This window comes from Battus philenor, unplaced genomic scaffold (assembly GCF_028537555.1).
Source record: "Battus philenor isolate CCGP_79_NKW_IND1 unplaced genomic scaffold, ilBatPhil1.0.hap1 SCAF_10, whole genome shotgun sequence".
NCBI classification, from domain to species: Eukaryota; Metazoa; Arthropoda; class Insecta; order Lepidoptera; family Papilionidae; genus Battus; species Battus philenor.
The window spans coordinates 11311501-11328463 of NW_027181662.1; the positions used below are offsets into that span (position 1 = coordinate 11311501).

At 32.5% G+C, this 16963-nt stretch overlaps 1 protein-coding gene across 1 annotated transcript in view; it reads left to right on the forward strand.

Moving 5' to 3' along the window:
- LOC137927073 (transmembrane protease serine 9-like) overlaps positions 1-16963 on the forward strand; it is a 24360-nt gene continuing 7397 nt past the window's right edge. Inside the window, exons 1-10 of the mRNA XM_068770865.1 lie at positions 1-53; positions 453-537; positions 3727-3889; positions 5432-5637; positions 7193-7398; positions 11664-11721; positions 14301-14413; positions 15257-15319; positions 15630-15699; positions 16233-16395. Coding sequence (XP_068626966.1) covers positions 45-53; positions 453-537; positions 3727-3889; positions 5432-5637; positions 7193-7398; positions 11664-11721; positions 14301-14413; positions 15257-15319; positions 15630-15699; positions 16233-16395 — 1136 coding nt within the window. The 5' untranslated portion in view covers positions 1-44. The remainder of the gene's footprint in view (positions 54-452; positions 538-3726; positions 3890-5431; positions 5638-7192; positions 7399-11663; positions 11722-14300; positions 14414-15256; positions 15320-15629; positions 15700-16232; positions 16396-16963) is intronic.

A 16963-nucleotide genomic window follows, 5' to 3' on the forward strand; every position in this document is an offset into this window, starting at 1 on the left:
TTTTAATTTATTTTTTGTGCGTTTCTATAAGTGACGGTGGCGTTATGAGTAAGGTAAGATGACTTCATTACATAATTAAATTCTGTTTGCTAGGCTCGTACTATTTATTCTAGTTTACTCGCCTTTGCTTATAAAACGGTAAATTTGAAATGACGCTAATTCACGCTAAAACTTTAACGTACCGAATAAATAAACACTTTGGCCGTTAATTTGTTAAATAAATATTTTGTCTCTGTCAAATGTTGACTTTCTTTCCCATAAGTTATTATATTCAATAATTTATTGGTATTGAATTTCGATATTGAATATTAATGACCTTAAATTTATTTTTTTAATATTACTTTTACAAAATGTATATTTAAAATAGCGTAGAATTATACGTTATTTATGAACATCTCAATAAATTTTAAAATAGATGTTTTAGAAAAATAAAAGGGTATTATTCCTTTTAGGAAAAATATACAACTTTGGATATATCGGAGGCGGCTTCTGATACTATATCAAAGAGACAAGAGTTGCCACCGTGTATGGATTGCGGTGAGTATGTTCTGATTAATAGAGTTTACTAGACAGAAAGTTGTTTAGAGAAAAAAAAATACTTTACTTTTAAGTAAAGTTTTTCGGCATTGATTCATCCTATTGTTTGATTTAATATTTTTTATTGACTTTTTTGTGCACAAACAATTGATACATTTATATTACGTAGTAGATATTTTAATATGTTTGTATAATTACTAATAGCGTATTAAAGATCAGACGCGTGGAATTGTTATACATTTATAATTATACAAGTTATATGTAAATTTGAACATAACTTAAAAATTAATATGTACGTTAAACTATTTATATAATTAATATAATTGTCTGGAAGTTATCTCACATGTATAAATAATTACAATAATATTTATTTTCACACGAATTTGCATTTATTTACACACTTTACTGACTTTCCTTTATATGATAATGAACACAATAGTGATTTGAACTTTGTTGTCTATTCTTTTAGTGACATTTAAAAAGCAAGAAAAAATCATTATTGGGTGTGAACAAGAAATGGTTTATTTACATAAACTATTTTAATTGTTATCAATGCAACATTGCAAGATGTTGACGTCACAAAGTTTTGCTGTTTCTTTGCAATTATCAGACATTATGACATCATCATCATTATTATCATTATTATTATGTCTACTGACAGACACTAACTGCAAGGCATAAGCTCCAAAAGATCTCCACGATCACTCGTCTTGCGTTGGCCCATCCAATTAGCCACGAGTGATTAGTCACGCTTACTGCCACTTCTAACGAACAATGTCTTCGTATTATTTCCTACGTTCGTTACTTTAGTTCTTCTGTGGCATCATTCTTAATAAACTTTATAAAAAGACAGATGGTTATTTAGTTATCAGTTTTTGGTACAATCAAGTTATAAGTATGAGGGCTCCATTTGAGCAAAATATTTTGTTTCTACTAGGAGACTGCCTGAAACTATCATTATGTTTACATACTTAACTTTACTCTTAAAGTAATTATAAGTACTTATATATGTGTAAGTGACATATTGTGGCTTGGACAATAGATTCTATTACGTATTATATACGTATATATACGTTAGTCTACAATCAAACAAACAGATCTCAGACAAGTTGTAGTGTTTATTAAATTAAACATATATAACTTAATTAATTAAGAATAACATTGCTCGATGTATTTTTGTTGTTTAAATAATATTATATCGCTTCATCACAAACATCGTCATCATTACAACCTAAGGACACCAACTGCTGTTTTCTTCCGTTGATTTTCAATAATACAGGTTGGATGCTGCCTGAATTGAACGCTTTCGGGCGACCTTAACAAGGTCGTCTGTCCGCCTTGTGCGTGGCCGAAGAACGGCCACGCTTGTTTGCTACGCTTGTCGGTCCGCGGCCTCTATTCCAGAACCTTTGGGCTTTAAGCTAAGCGGCCATCTTTTCTGTTTTATGTGGTTTGCCCGCTACCTTAAACTTGCCATTTCGTTAGGCCATGTTCATTACATTCGTTCCAAAAGTAAAACATAAAATACTACTGATGTTACTGTGAGAATTTTATGTTCCGTTTTATTACCCAAGTTTTTTTTTTTTCATTGTGTTAAACATTTAAAAATCGGCCAGTATAAATTCGTTAATAAAGTTACGGTCTCTACCTTTGTTTAATTAATAAGGGACTTCTTAATTACTTAATTTTTGAGTTTCGTTTTATGAAATTTATTTATGATCTTTTCTCATTTGGCTTGCGTTTTGTATTTAATACATTATTAAAATAATGGTAATGTATATAAATTGTCTTAACATGACAGATAAATATGGCTGTCCCTTACTAGATATGTCCCTATTAAAGTTCGTCATTACAGAATCTCAGACTTACTTTCGAATATCTGTCACTGTTTCGTACACGACTTTAACCATCAGTTATTTGCCCCATTAGAGGATATTCTGCGTTTGTCTAAAGGTGCATTGAGTTGACTCCTAATGTTATTAAGTTTGAATGAAGTATTCAGTGCATTGCTATTACTGTATGCAAAACTTGAAAATGGGATGCTGGATGCTTTAATTCACAGACGGATTTTGTCTTAATTACTTTATCAATTGCTTTTTAAGTTTGTCTAAGCTTCGTAGTGCACATGATAAGTAATAAAGTACTAACTATTCGAAAATTTTTGTTAATATTCGAGGCACACATTATAGAGAAGTTTAAGAAATAATTAAGATAATTTTAGTGATTATTTGTCCTACCAAATCAACATATTAGGTTCATATCCATTTTTATTATTTTAAGTTCTTAGCTATGCTATCTGATAGAGAAAATAAGTTGATACTATAGTGCTATACAGCGCCTTGAGTAAGCACGGTGTGGTGGGGCACGAGGAATAAATAATATGAAGCCAATGAGAGCGACGGCGGACTACGGTGTGGTGCAGCGGTTTTAGATGCACTATACGGTTTATTGTATATCTTGCAGAAGTGAACATTATTACTATATCACAACGATAAGAAATTATTCTGCCTTTATACCGTGTATATTTATATTGCATGCGCTTTATTCTGGTCTAAAAATATAATACAATGATTCCAAATGTCGTTAAAGTATAACCTATGAAAGGTTTTTTTTTGTGGGAAGTATTATGTATGCTTAGCTAACTTGTAATACAATGGCCTGAACACATGAAACAAATTCTCAAATTATTGATCCCGTTAAGGCGGAGCTAACTTTGCTCAAGTAGATGATATTTTAACTTATTTTATTAAGCAAATAATTCAATCTTAATTAGGTACTCATAATTTTTATCATCGTATTTAATTAGCTGTATATCGATTAAGTCGCAATACTTTTATAAGTATGCCATTAGTACATAATAAATTTAATTTAGTACCATCACATGTAAATTTCGTATATTAATGATTACATTTATTTATTAAATATTTAAATAAAACATATATAAATATAATTACTAAATATTGTAAATACTATTTCCTGTAATAGCAACTACTGTTGATAAATATATTATTAAATATTTAATAAAAATATACAAAATAATAAATATAATAACTAAATATTGATACTACGTGTCATACGCGTGTCTACGTGTCATACGCGTGTCATACGTGTCATAGCAACTGGTTATTTTAAAAATGATACATATTTAACTACCTTAGTGTTAAATTGTCAGGATTAATTCTATTCTAGGATGCGGCGAACGTAATGAGGAACCGAGAGTGGTCGGCGGTTCCGGATCCAACGTCAACGCATTTCCTTGGATCGCTCGCCTGATCTACCATAAATCTTTTGGTTGCGGAGCTTCCCTCATAAATGACAGATACGTTGTCTCAGCGGCTCACTGTGTTAAGGGGTAATATCAACTTTTTTGACAAGTTTTTTTAACCATCAATTTAATGGTCCTGTTATTTGATGTACAAGATTTCCCATAAATCAACGCCAAGATTACTCTGGATTGATTGAAGTTAAAATTATGATTTTTTTTGTCGAACTAAAAGTGCTATTGTTTCAAAATCAGGTCAGTGATGTTTGATATTTTGAGCGCTGTTTACAAAAGAATTATTCATTATACCTCGAAAGAAAAAACAAAGTAGAAAAATTATATGTGTATTTATAGTAATAGAAAAAATGTCACAGTTTGCCTAAATTTAATTTACTTTTTTTAACGGCAATAATTTTAAAATTACAAGGTCGTAAAACAATTTTTTTAATAATTAATTTTCTAGGGTTAATTGCGACTTGCCCTATTAGCCAGTTTTAGTTTGACGTATATTTAGGGGACAACATATACAAGATATATATAAAGTTTCTATGTAATCCGATAATAGCAACCGATCGAGCTGAGTGTTGCGAATGACAGCCAAAACCTTAGTGTCTAAGCTACCTTGGCATACCTGGTACCTTGGCATACCTGGTGGAATATTCAAATTCATAATAAGAATTTCAGAATACTTCCTTTAAAATCGTTAAGATTACATACGTTTTTGACATCAGGATGAGTATACCATCGCATAAAAAACGCAACAGAAGAACAAAATTCACTTGGACTATTTTGTTTTAATAAGAATCTAAAATTATACTTTTAGTTAACATTGAAATAAATTGCAGGCGAATACAAATATAACTAAGATGTGCTATGTTCTGTGAAGTTACAGTGTAGTTACCCTTAACACATAAGTGTTCTCTGGCATTTTTCTTATATTAAATCTAACAATAGATTTTTTCTGTACATTATCTGATATCTACTTTAAATTGCCCATAAAAAGTAAGTTATTCAAATGAGTCGAGTGTTAGGTATTACAAATGCTGTTGATGCCCGATTTGTTAACTTAATAAACGCCCCCTCAATCCTGCTTTCGAGTGAAATTTCGTGCAATTCGTTCTTAGCTAACCTTAACTTAAGGAAAGAAATATTAGTACCTAATTTAAATTCTCTACACTTAATGGTTCCAGAGATTGTGTGATAAGTCAGTATATAAGACGAAATATATTTATAATAGCTGTTACCTGCCCGCTTCACAAACTTAGTAAACGCCTGCTCAAACCCCCTTTGGGTGGAATTTCGTAAATTTTCTTAGCTAATTCATTTAGAAACTTTTTTGTGAGCAGTGGAAATCCTAAAGAATTAATGTACAAAGTGTGAATTTTAAGATTGTATCCCGGAAACTGAACCCGTGACCTAGAATTGCAAGTCTTTGGTCGTTACCGCCAGGTTGCCACACATGAACCAGTACATTGGTGGAATCACTTATGTACATAAAAGTGAATAATATTACACATCGTGTAGGCTTATCCAGTACATATCATAACATCTCGGTTATTCCTCATTTTTTTATTTTTCATCTAAAAAGATTTACGTTGTTTGAAAATGAAAAAATGTTTTGTTATTTAACAGATTCATGTGGTTTATGTTCCGAGTGACCTTCGGAGAGCATGATCGGTGTTTGTTCAAGACACGACCCGAAACACATTACATCTTGAAGATGATCGTCCACAACTTTACCTTGACCGACCTGACCAACGACGTTTCCTTGCTTCTCCTCAATCAACCCGTGACGTATTCACACGCCATAAGGCCGGTGTGTTTGCCAACAGCTTCTGGTAAGATTTTGACATTATTGAAATCAAAATTCTCTAGTTCTCTTTTTAAAATTCATGTCCTTTTTATTAAAAACTGTTGTATTATCAGGTGAAAAAATTCACAGGGTATGAAATTTCACGATACATTAAAACATTTATTAGAGCAATACAAATAAATTGTGGATAACATGCTCGTAAAACAACATGAAAAATAAGTTGTTAAGAACACGAGTCGATTCCCACTTTAACCCTTTTTATACAAATTTAAGACTTTAATATAAAATTAAAAGAGAAAATTCTTTTTGTTCACATTTCATTAAAAGGACGTTTTTATGTCTTTTGGATGGTTCCTTTCGGAACGGATACGAGCTTTACTTTTGAATTTTATTTTAAAAATTCTTATTTTTCTGTTTGGTTTCTTAAGGTTAAATGAACACATTCAAATTTTATGAGCTATTTAGCATGAGAGAGTGGGAGTTATGGATGTAAAGTGAATTAGAATACAAAGACTTGTTAAAATTGATTTTTATGTCTGTATACTTTTACAAATACATCAGAAGGACTTGCTATCTTTTTGCGCAAGAACGAAAATAAAATAAAAAATATTTTAAGCGCGTCAGTTTTTTCTTATAAATGTTAAAATGAAAATACAACTAATATATGCTTTATATTTTTCGACATATGCTTGTGCTATTAATAATAAAAATCGTAATTAAAATTTTGTGTATATTGTGAACATTGAGCATATAATAAATTAATTCATCTGTTTTTCTACTCCGGTGGTAACGTTTACATTTATAATTCTACCCGCTGTGCACCGTATAATTAGAATACTTTTGACCAACAAAATTCAACAATGCGATTATAAACATAACTTGAAAATATAAACTACAATATATTATATTAGATTCGTGATTTTATACGCTTAAATAGTAAAGTATTGTTTGTTTCTTATTTTATCTCTTGCATGTCCTAGATTATCTTGTATCCATACGTATTTATCTCAATTACTTTGCTTGCTATATTCTTAAATCATCTTATAAATCTGTTTGTGCTCCCTTAATTGTTAATTAGTTTGTGTATATTCGTCTATTTACGTATATCATCTTTTAAGTCGATATACGCCCATTGCAAGGTACATGCCTGCCTCAAAGATCGCTATGGTGATCTGTATTACGCTGCCCGCATCAAGCGACTTACCGCCACCTTAGCCTACACCAAACCTATCATATATATTCAATTTTGTTTCAAAATAATTTCTCGACTGTATGCAAAACACTCGGTTATTATCTCGATTACATTTTGACTTGTCTCCGGGTCACAGAAACTCACCAGAATATCCTTTTATTGTATACGTATATATGTAGGTATATAAATACTTAGAAAATACGTTGTTTCCCGTGAGTACTGTGCCGAACTTTAGCTTTATCATCACGGGTTAGGCGGCGATCGCAACCAAGAACATCTTTGTGTTTGCAGCCGCCTGTCTCTCGTCTGTTTCTCGCAGTTTCATCCCTAAGAATTTGCCACTTAACGAACGAAATGTCTAGCATATTGTAAGAGGTTGTATTTTTAGGAAACCTTTATCAAGGAGCATTAGCCACAGTAGCGGGATGGGGGGCGAAGGCAGAAACAGGAAACTGGTCGTGCACACTTCTGGAGGCGCAGCTTCCGGTCCTCAGTAATGAGGAGTGCCGGAATACGAACTATAACGAGTCCAAGATCAGGGATGTTATGATGTGTGCTGGGTATCCAGCAACAGCGCACAAAGATGCCTGCACGGTGAGTGATATGCAGTTCTCTCTTTTCAGTTGCCTTATTCTTCTCAAATTTATTTATGATATAATTTTTTAATTATACAGCGAGGAAGAAAATAAATGTACATACCACGCGACAATATATCCATCCCGCGATGAGATAATTATTTGAATATTATTAAGTTAATTCATCGGATGATTAAGCGTTACCGTTTAAGTTTACAGAAATTACCTATTTTCCTTAATATTGATTGATCGATTCATTATTTATTTATTCATTCATATTTTAACTTTTTGTGAACATCACGAGAAGAATGCTAATAGAGTATTTAATATAAAATAGAAACAGAATGAGCTTCCATTTAATCGTATCCTTTAACTTAAAGATATAAGGCTTCCAAACACGCCCTCACCTGAAAAGACAAAAGATTCTGACTGTTTTGTTTTTGCGGTTATATTTTAAAATCCTTCACGTTGTTATAGGGTGTTTTACAAGTGTTAGTTCATTGACTTGTTAGATTTATTTAAAACCTATTCAGAGACATTGGGCTAGTGTATTGTAATATGGTACTAAAATGCTCTCAAAAGACTTTAGATTTAAGAAGCTTAGAGCAAGATACAAAAAGTCTAGCTTTATTTAAAATTTTATCCTCATGTGCATAAATATTTTTCTCATTTATCTTATTTATCTTTTTCTCTTTTTCTAATAATACTTATTAATTAATATTACATTATTGTTTTAACACCACACAACATGTGATCATTCATTTATTAATATCTGAATTTTATAAGAGAATTGGTTGATTATAAATTCAAATTTCAATTGGATCTAAAAATTTCATACTTTATTTTGTCAAAACTGTACAAAATCGGTGTCATACATATATTATTATGGCAGCTAAAGAATGCAGCTGCAGCTGAACGGAGAAAAGTTCGATATTTGTCATGCGTTTGTACTTGAGTATTTCTTTTGGAAAACTGATTTCCACGAAAACTATTATAAATTGACTTCCACGCGCCGAATTAGGCCGGAACTAGGCCTAGCAATATGTGATTTCATTCTATACGGTTATCTCAAATCACTTTCAAAAGTTCATGCTAATACACGGCCAGAATGGCAGCCATCACAAATCTGCTTACCGTTACAGTCAGGAAATTTTATTGCTCGATTAAATGAAGGCCGTAAACGCGAATGTGATTTACTAGGTTATTTTAAATTACACCGTTTTATGGGAAAAAAATATGATAGAAAATCAACCCTTGACATACTTTTCAATCAATACATCATCTTCATCACCATCATTATTTCAGCCGTAGTAAGACCACGGCTGGACGTAGATTTTCCCATAAATATCTAATAAGACCAGTTGGAAGGTGCTTGCATACAGCGTCTTTGATCGACGTTCTATGCTGTGTTCGCCGGTCTGACGTTTCCTCTCAGAATCTTTAATTTTAAATTAAAATTATATAAAAACTTAGTTAATATTTCTTATTACTCTTTATTAATCTACGTTACAAATAAAAATCATACCTCATTTTTTATTAATTTATTCGAAACAGCAACAATGTTACCAACCCATAGAATTAAATATTGTAGACTTCGTAAAGTGTATAGAGATAATTTAAAATATAAGCTGTAATTAATAGGTATAATAAAATCAACGACAAAGAAATATTTTAGCAATACGTAATTTGGTGCGTCATTAAATAATTTATAATGTTTGGTAAATTAATTATTTCTCAAAATGAATCAATCTATGTTAGTAAAATTATTAACATAGTTTTCTACAAAAAACTAATATATTTTGCATATTATTAGAGACCTATGATCGATTCTCCCAAACGGTGTTCGTAAAATCTGTCGATTTAAAAACCAAGTTTTAAACTGTGAAATTGTAAATATTCATAAACGAAATCGTCTTGTTTTTGTATGATACTTTGTCTATGGCTAAGATTAGACAAAGTACCTTGTTACAGTCGACGGTACGTGCTAGATGGAGGCCATTTTCAGTTGGTCTTATGGGATATATATGGGGGAGGCCTTTGTTCAGCACGTTCAGTGAACGTCCTACGGTTAAGACGATGGTGACGATAAAGGTGTCTTAACCATCTCTTTGAGACAGCTTCGTTATATTACTCGTGGTTGACTAATTATTTCCGTCTTTTTAAGATACATACGTGTACTCATGTAAATGATTATGTGAATAAATGAAACACTATTGTACTTATATTTTAATTACATATCTAAATTACTATTGTAGCCATTAAAAAAATTAGCTAACACAGATTGTTATTTATAACAACGTGCTGGTACATAAATTTGACGTCAAGGTTTTTAATTAGTCACACACATTGTTAGCACAAAAATATAATTAAATTATAAGATTCACGTTCATAAGTTATAATTTTTGCAACAATATTATTCATAGCTGATTGTTAATTATAATTGATACTACGATGTTGTTAAACATTGTATTATTAGGTCTTATATTTTTTACAAGAATTGATCCTAATATAGATTCAATAATAACTCGAACAATGTACGATACATTTACGTAGAAAAAGCAGAAGCAAACTGTGGTACAATTGTACGCGCAAGTCATCTCCTGATGTATGTGAGCGGCAGGTCGAGAGAGTAGTTCATCATATCATAGAATCATTTAAGACGATCATTCTTGATCGAAGCCTTGCTGAAGTTTCTTCCGACACTTCTTATCGCAGTGCTAATATTTTTGGAAATGGTAGTAATTTTAGCTAGGTAACAACTGATGAAGTCGAGGTTTGCCTCTTTCAGGCGCTTTTGACTAGGAATGGTAAGCGGTTACTATGGTCAAATAATAGCCGTGCTTCCATCCAATCGGGATTTGGGACTAGTTATATTAACCTTTAACTATGGACGTCATTTTTTTGTCACACTACCATGGACGCGCGGTCTCTCGGACCGCTATGTTCTGAAGTCCAAATATTACGTATATATTAATTTTATTTGTACACTATTGTATTTATTGTTTTTTAGGTATATTAAAATTAAATAATTTCGAGGCTTTTAATCAATCTTTCTTTATTTGTAAATAAAATAAAGCATACAAGCACTTTTTGGCATACATTTACTAGAGATCAATTGTAGGACGAAAAACTCGAATGAATTAAACTTTTTAGAAAAAATAACAATCAAAACTAAAAATCTAAGGTTTAACCTAATATAAAAACGAATAAAAGTCTTCTCAAATTAAAATACAAAATTTTTGACATTGGTCCAATTGTTTAAAATTATCGGCAGTCCTTGCACAAGGGTTTGGAACACTGTAAACATATGACCTGCCTACAACTTATACAAGTGTAATTGGACTTTCTTTTTAGTTTTGTTGGACAAAAACGACATGTTTTTCGTTTTAATGAATCACTCTCCTGGCTAGGGGGTTCATCTCGGAGCATATCTGCCCCTAAAACTCGCTTCATTGACATTTTCAATTCGTTTGGTATATTTGGTTTTATTGCTCGTCTTTGCATATGCGGAAGATCATTACTAAAGATCGTGCTATTTTTTTAGGAATACTCCTCTTTTTATTTTTTTGGCTCTGGTGCTCATTGTGTAGTACATGAGCATTTATACCGCACAAGTCAAGAATGCGATATAAAATGAGCATAGGCCATCTTCTCCTTCAATATTCAATGACATTTTGAATGAAAATAACATAAAACAATCAAATTAAACAAATTCACCGTTTTTATAATTTACGCAGGAAACGTGGACGTGCGGTCCGATAGACCGCGGTTAAAGTATAAAGTAAAATAACTCAGCTAATTTGTGTCCGCCGACACGACCTATCATCTCATCATTCGTTTCGGTGCTAAAACTAAAGCTACTGAGAGCATTAACCGCGGGGAGCAACAGGAAAGGGGTAAACACAAAAATTACAAACTGCAAGCGGTCTGTGAGACCGCGCGTCCACAGTTAAAGGTTAAAGAGCCTCCGTCTGGGTAGCAGTTCATTGAAGATATTTACTATATTTTTAGGTATTTATTTTTTAGGTGCCCGAGCTGAGCCTCCTGCAAGTTTTCTTGAGCTTTATTGCCTTAAAAGAGGTCTTGGGTTAGGCACCCTTTAAGCCCAACCTCCGCGAACCGCTTTATACAGGGCGATTGGAAATAGGTGTAAAAACTTTAAAGCTTTTAGCTGACAAATGAGCTGTACAATAACTCCATTAAAGTTTATACATCTAAAATCAATCAGCCTGTGTATTTTTCTTTAGCGACTAGTATAGTTACACAGTATTTATTATTCTACAGGGCGACAGTGGTGGACCATTGGTAGCGGAGAATGTAGAACATTCATACGAATTAATAGGTAAGTAATACATTTTCATAATTACTTATACTAGTTCTATAAAGACTTATATAAAATATCATTGTTAAATTATTTTACCGGTGCTGTCCCGGATTAAGTTGTTAGCAATTAATTTTTTATTTTAATTCTGTAGATACGGGTCTTTGGGATTTTAATAACTTTCTAGTTGAATGCTTTATACTAGGAAGAAACCGGACTTGGTCGTAAAAATCTATATGTAATAAAAGCATCTATAATCTAACAAGATCAATCTAGAAAGAAAAAATTGCCGCTAGATATCAAATGTTAAGAATCGTTTGAGATTATCGGTTATTATACAACATTAAAAAAGTTCATTATTACACTGTCGGTTTAGAAATCCTTACATTATAAAGTGATGTATGTGACCACCACCTTATGCTATGTGAAAAAAAGTTTTTATAAAGGAACACATGTTTTTTTTACTTTTTTAAAAATTCATTACTAATAATGGAGCCATATCGGTGTGGTTCAATGTGATTAAGAAGCCTAACATTGACTTTGGTTCGCTCTAACAATTAAGCGTGGATAAGTTGGTGTTAAAATTATTAACTATTTTATTGAATTACAGTTCGTAAATAATTATTCCAGAATTATACTATGTCAGAATTATTTTTTTTAACAGTTCAGGCATTTTGTTATACGAACTGAACTTGTTGTATATTAATCATCGTTGTCATGATGTCTTCACCTCCTCCGAAAGTTCACCTCAATGATCTGTCTTCGCTGCCTGCATTTAACGATTCCCCGCGACCTTGCTTATGTTGTCGTCTGTCTAGTGGAAGGCTTCCCATACCACATTTACCGGGTCATGGGCGCCACTTCAGACCTTTCGACCCCACAGGCCGTCGGTGATACGAGCGATGTCTCCCGCCGGCTGCCACTTTAAATGTGCAATTCTTTGAGCTACTTAGGTGACTTTGGGTCTTTTGTGGATCTCCTCATTTCTCTCGATTGAATTCGATTTCGCAGCTAAGCTCCAAACTTAGGCCCATCCATTACTCTCTGGGTGACTCTGAGTGTTCTTATACAATCTATCGTGAACAACTACGTCTCAGATCTAGGCATATAATATAATATATATTTATAACAAAGTTAGCCGTGAATGTAATCCTTTGAACATCCCTGAGCGCGACGTTCCACTCCACTATTAATGCGTATTAATTTATTCGGCGTTGAGGCATTTGACTCTATTTGTCATTCTTAACAAAGATTCTGATGTTGATTCTCATCTACAGTAATAGTCGAAAAGTGATCTTCTTCTACCGTCGTATTTAGCTTCAAGATAAAGCTAGAAAGCGAATCCAAGTCACCATCACCAGGTGAGGGAGCTGTCTGTTTGAAGCCACCCTTTCTCTTTCTCTTCCTAGATTAACATATGAAGTGTAAAGTATTTTCCAGTTCTGCCACTGGTCCTCAGAAAGGTTTTTCACCTTTCGCTAGCCACATGAACATTAATTGTCCACTGGGGCATCTAGGAGATGTGAACTTCCTTAAGTGATGGCTACATTCCAATAGGTACATGGTAAAGGACGAGTTAAATGTAACGCTAATTAGCGTGGCCGTCTATGACGTATTTCTAGATGATTTTCTTGTTTTTGAATAATGGTTTTTAGTTTATTTTAGTATAGTTTTCTTTAGTATACCATTACTATTGTTGTTTGCTAGTTATTTTGCGTTGTATTAGCTGTTCCAAAATCGTGAAAGTAGCCTTTACATTCTTTTAATAACAAATTTGTTTCGAAAACATAATGTATAAAGACACAACATCACAAATAGTGGTTGCTAGTTTCTCTTTAACATTAGTAGCATTTGAAACTGGGCAAAGGAAAGAGAATGTAAATTTTGAATATTCATCTGTTACAGTTACATTATGCTTATTACTCGGAACACTAGGTGAACCTCCTTTGAAATTTTTAGAAAGTCTTTCGATTGATACAGTTGCTTTTATCAAAACGCCAAATAATTTAATTCAAACGATTATTTTCTTCCATATCATCAAGTAAGCGTAGAGAATAAGAAAAAACAAGACTGATTTCATTCTGTTATTATCTGTATAGTATGTGTGTAGTTATATGTTATATGCATGTGCCATAGTCTTGCCGTGACATATTGTTACAACATTACAATGCGTTATCGAAGAGACAGATGGCTTAGTAAAGTAGCATATTGTGACCGTTGAAATTTTTTTGAACAAATTATTATTATCTATTATTTTATTTGCAATTTTTACTATAGTTTTGTATAAGATTACGAGGTCCAATATAGTAGGCGACAATTACAAATTGGGAATACAAAAAGCACTCAAACACAAAAATAAATTTGAACAAACAAATTGTCGGGCAACAGAGGTTTTCTGATTTGGTTAATTTTAATGTATATCATGAATATTATGAAGAGCTCCAACAGTTGCGCGATGCGTGAGTTACTATTGAACTTTAGTTATTACTTAAAGTCCGTCGTCTGTTAACAATACGATTCGCAATAAAGGTTGAAATGTGACAGCTGCAACCCAATCATTATAAATGTAGTGGATTTAAACTCATGTCGAAATTTTTCAGGGATTGTTTCGTGGGGCTATGGATGTGCAAGAAAAGGATTTCCCGGAGTGTATACCAGAGTCAATAAATATCTGGACTGGATAAGAGACAACACCGAAGACGCATGCTATTGCGCATATTAAATCGATATAAATTTATCATTATTTATGCTTCATTTAACCTCACTAAGTGGTTTGAACCAGCATTTGACAAGGGACCGGTTGAAGCGTTTAGTCGTCGTCTGATTAACATAAAATTAAGATTCATAAATTTTGTTTTATTTCTTTTGATTTATGTGTTCATTTTCTCTTATATATTTATTTATTGAATTATGCCGCCAATATTTAATTATTTTAAACAGTAAATTATTAAATATTCATTTAAATTGGCTAGAAGCGATTTAAAGTTGAAGTGGTAAAAAAACTTTTTCTAACTGTTTTGCAACGCACTTTGAGTTTGTAAAGAAATTAATTAATTAATCGTTTAAATCTCATGTGAACCGATCTTTCGTAAATTATCAAAATGAAATTATATCATCTAGGAGTCAAAACTTATTGGTTCCGTGAGAAATTTCCATTTCTTTACGGAAAGATGTTCATGGGGATGTGAGAATATTTCATCTTTACCTCATTGTGGTTCACAGTGTTCAAACGAAACCGGACAATTGTTAGATGATTATGGTCTAAGAAGGTTTTAACTAAGTTATTAATATCGAATATTGAACAGAAGGCGAATAATTACTTAATTCCTTAAAATTTTTATAAAGAGGGGTAAGGTGAGTGGCTGGCAAGTGACTTGATTGGTAGTAGGTATGCGTTAAAAGCCTAGAACGTTGTAGATGCATAGAGCGGGTGCATCGTCCTCAATCCTGTTCTCGGGTTCCCGTTGAACCGCACATCGGTATCGCGTTTTAGAATACTAGGCTGTGCAGTTAGCTTAAGAAAATAATTCGATTTAAAACAAACTGATATGTTAAATGTTTCATAATGTGCAACTTTTCGCTTTTGATTTTTCTGTGTGCTGCGTTAAATTTTCCTTCCGTAAGTTTTTTTATGTAATTATAAACGTCATTAGCTTATTTGTAATTACAGAAATGTATACAAATTGAATACCAAGATGTTAATAATTTTTAAAAGGTCTTTTTCCAGTAATAAAGCCTTTGGATTTTATTAAAATATAGGGCCTCGTTAATCGAGAGGTTGATAAAAATTACTGACTTATGTAAATTACATCGGATCGTATCGTATAATGTTTTGCAATAAGAATGAGAAATTTAGGTTTGAAGTTATTAAACATCTCGGGTCAGGTAGGTTGTGAACTGGTTTTCTAAAAAGGTCCTTTAATAAAAAGGTAAAAGGAGCGGAGCCTGCAAGGGCAACTGATAACGATGCATATGATGAGAGATATGGATGCAATTGTCGTAAGTACACATTCTTTTTATATAACTTCTTTTTCTAAATGGATTTTTTTTAAAGAAACTATTTGTTTTTAATTGATTTATTTGAATTTATTATGACACATCATAATAGTTAAAATAATATAATTTAGATATGTTGAAATACGTTTTTGAAATAATATGGCCTAGTAACATAACCTTTTTTATTGATCTTTGTACTGATATATATATGTTTGTACAAAGATCATTATGTATTGTATATCAACCTGTATACACCAAATTAGGCAATTTTTTGATACCACATAATGATTAGATTATTTCCAACTTTTATTTTTTCATTAGAACATATTTCGAGACATTAAATTCATAGAAGAATTTGGTTTAATTTTTTTTGTTCAGTTTAGATAATTCAGTTTAAGTAGTCGTAATGAACTCAAATCGAAATACTGTAACATTAAGCCATCATAAGACTTAGTCATAAAACATTCTAGCTCTTGCATCGACTAATTTAACAAATACTACTATCTCGTTTATATATCATAACTATATTTAACAAGGTTGTGGAGAACGAAACGAAGCTTCCCGAATAGTTGGAGGTGAAGAGACAAACGTCAACGAGTTCCCTTGGGTGGCCCGGCTGACTTACTTCAACAAATTCTACTGCGGCGGTATGGTCATCAACGACAGATACGTTCTCACCGCCGCGCATTGTGTAAAGGGGTAAAACTTAAATGCATATATATTTAAATTAACACAGAAATAATTTAACTCCAACCTTTTAAACGGCTTGAATAACAATGGGTTGGTAATTGATATTTTGGGCAATTGAATAATTCCGAAAACCAACAAAAGTAATTGACGTAACCTAGCGGATTGGCAAGTTGAAGTGGCAGTGGTAGGCCAAATCGCACAAAACAGGCGGCCACCTAGGGTTTGAGATTCTGGAGTTGATATTACGAATCGAAAAGCGCAACGTGTAGTTCCTACATGGTGAACAAGTAACATTATTAACTAACAACATTAATAACTAGCAGACCACTTCCAGCAGGAAGCTTCCAGCTTATTGAAAACCTATCTGTGGGGCCAAAGTCCAGCCGTGGTTATGGCCTAGGTCCTACGGTTGAAATAGTTATGAAGATGATAGATATTGTCTATATAGTTAAAAGTAATCCAGCAAGAGTGTAAGAGATGTATGTAATTTCTATAGGATCATATATTTAACGGACGAAATGGCGGTCTAAAGGAAGAAGAATTAAGATTTTCGCTTAATTGTCGATTGCGAATGCTT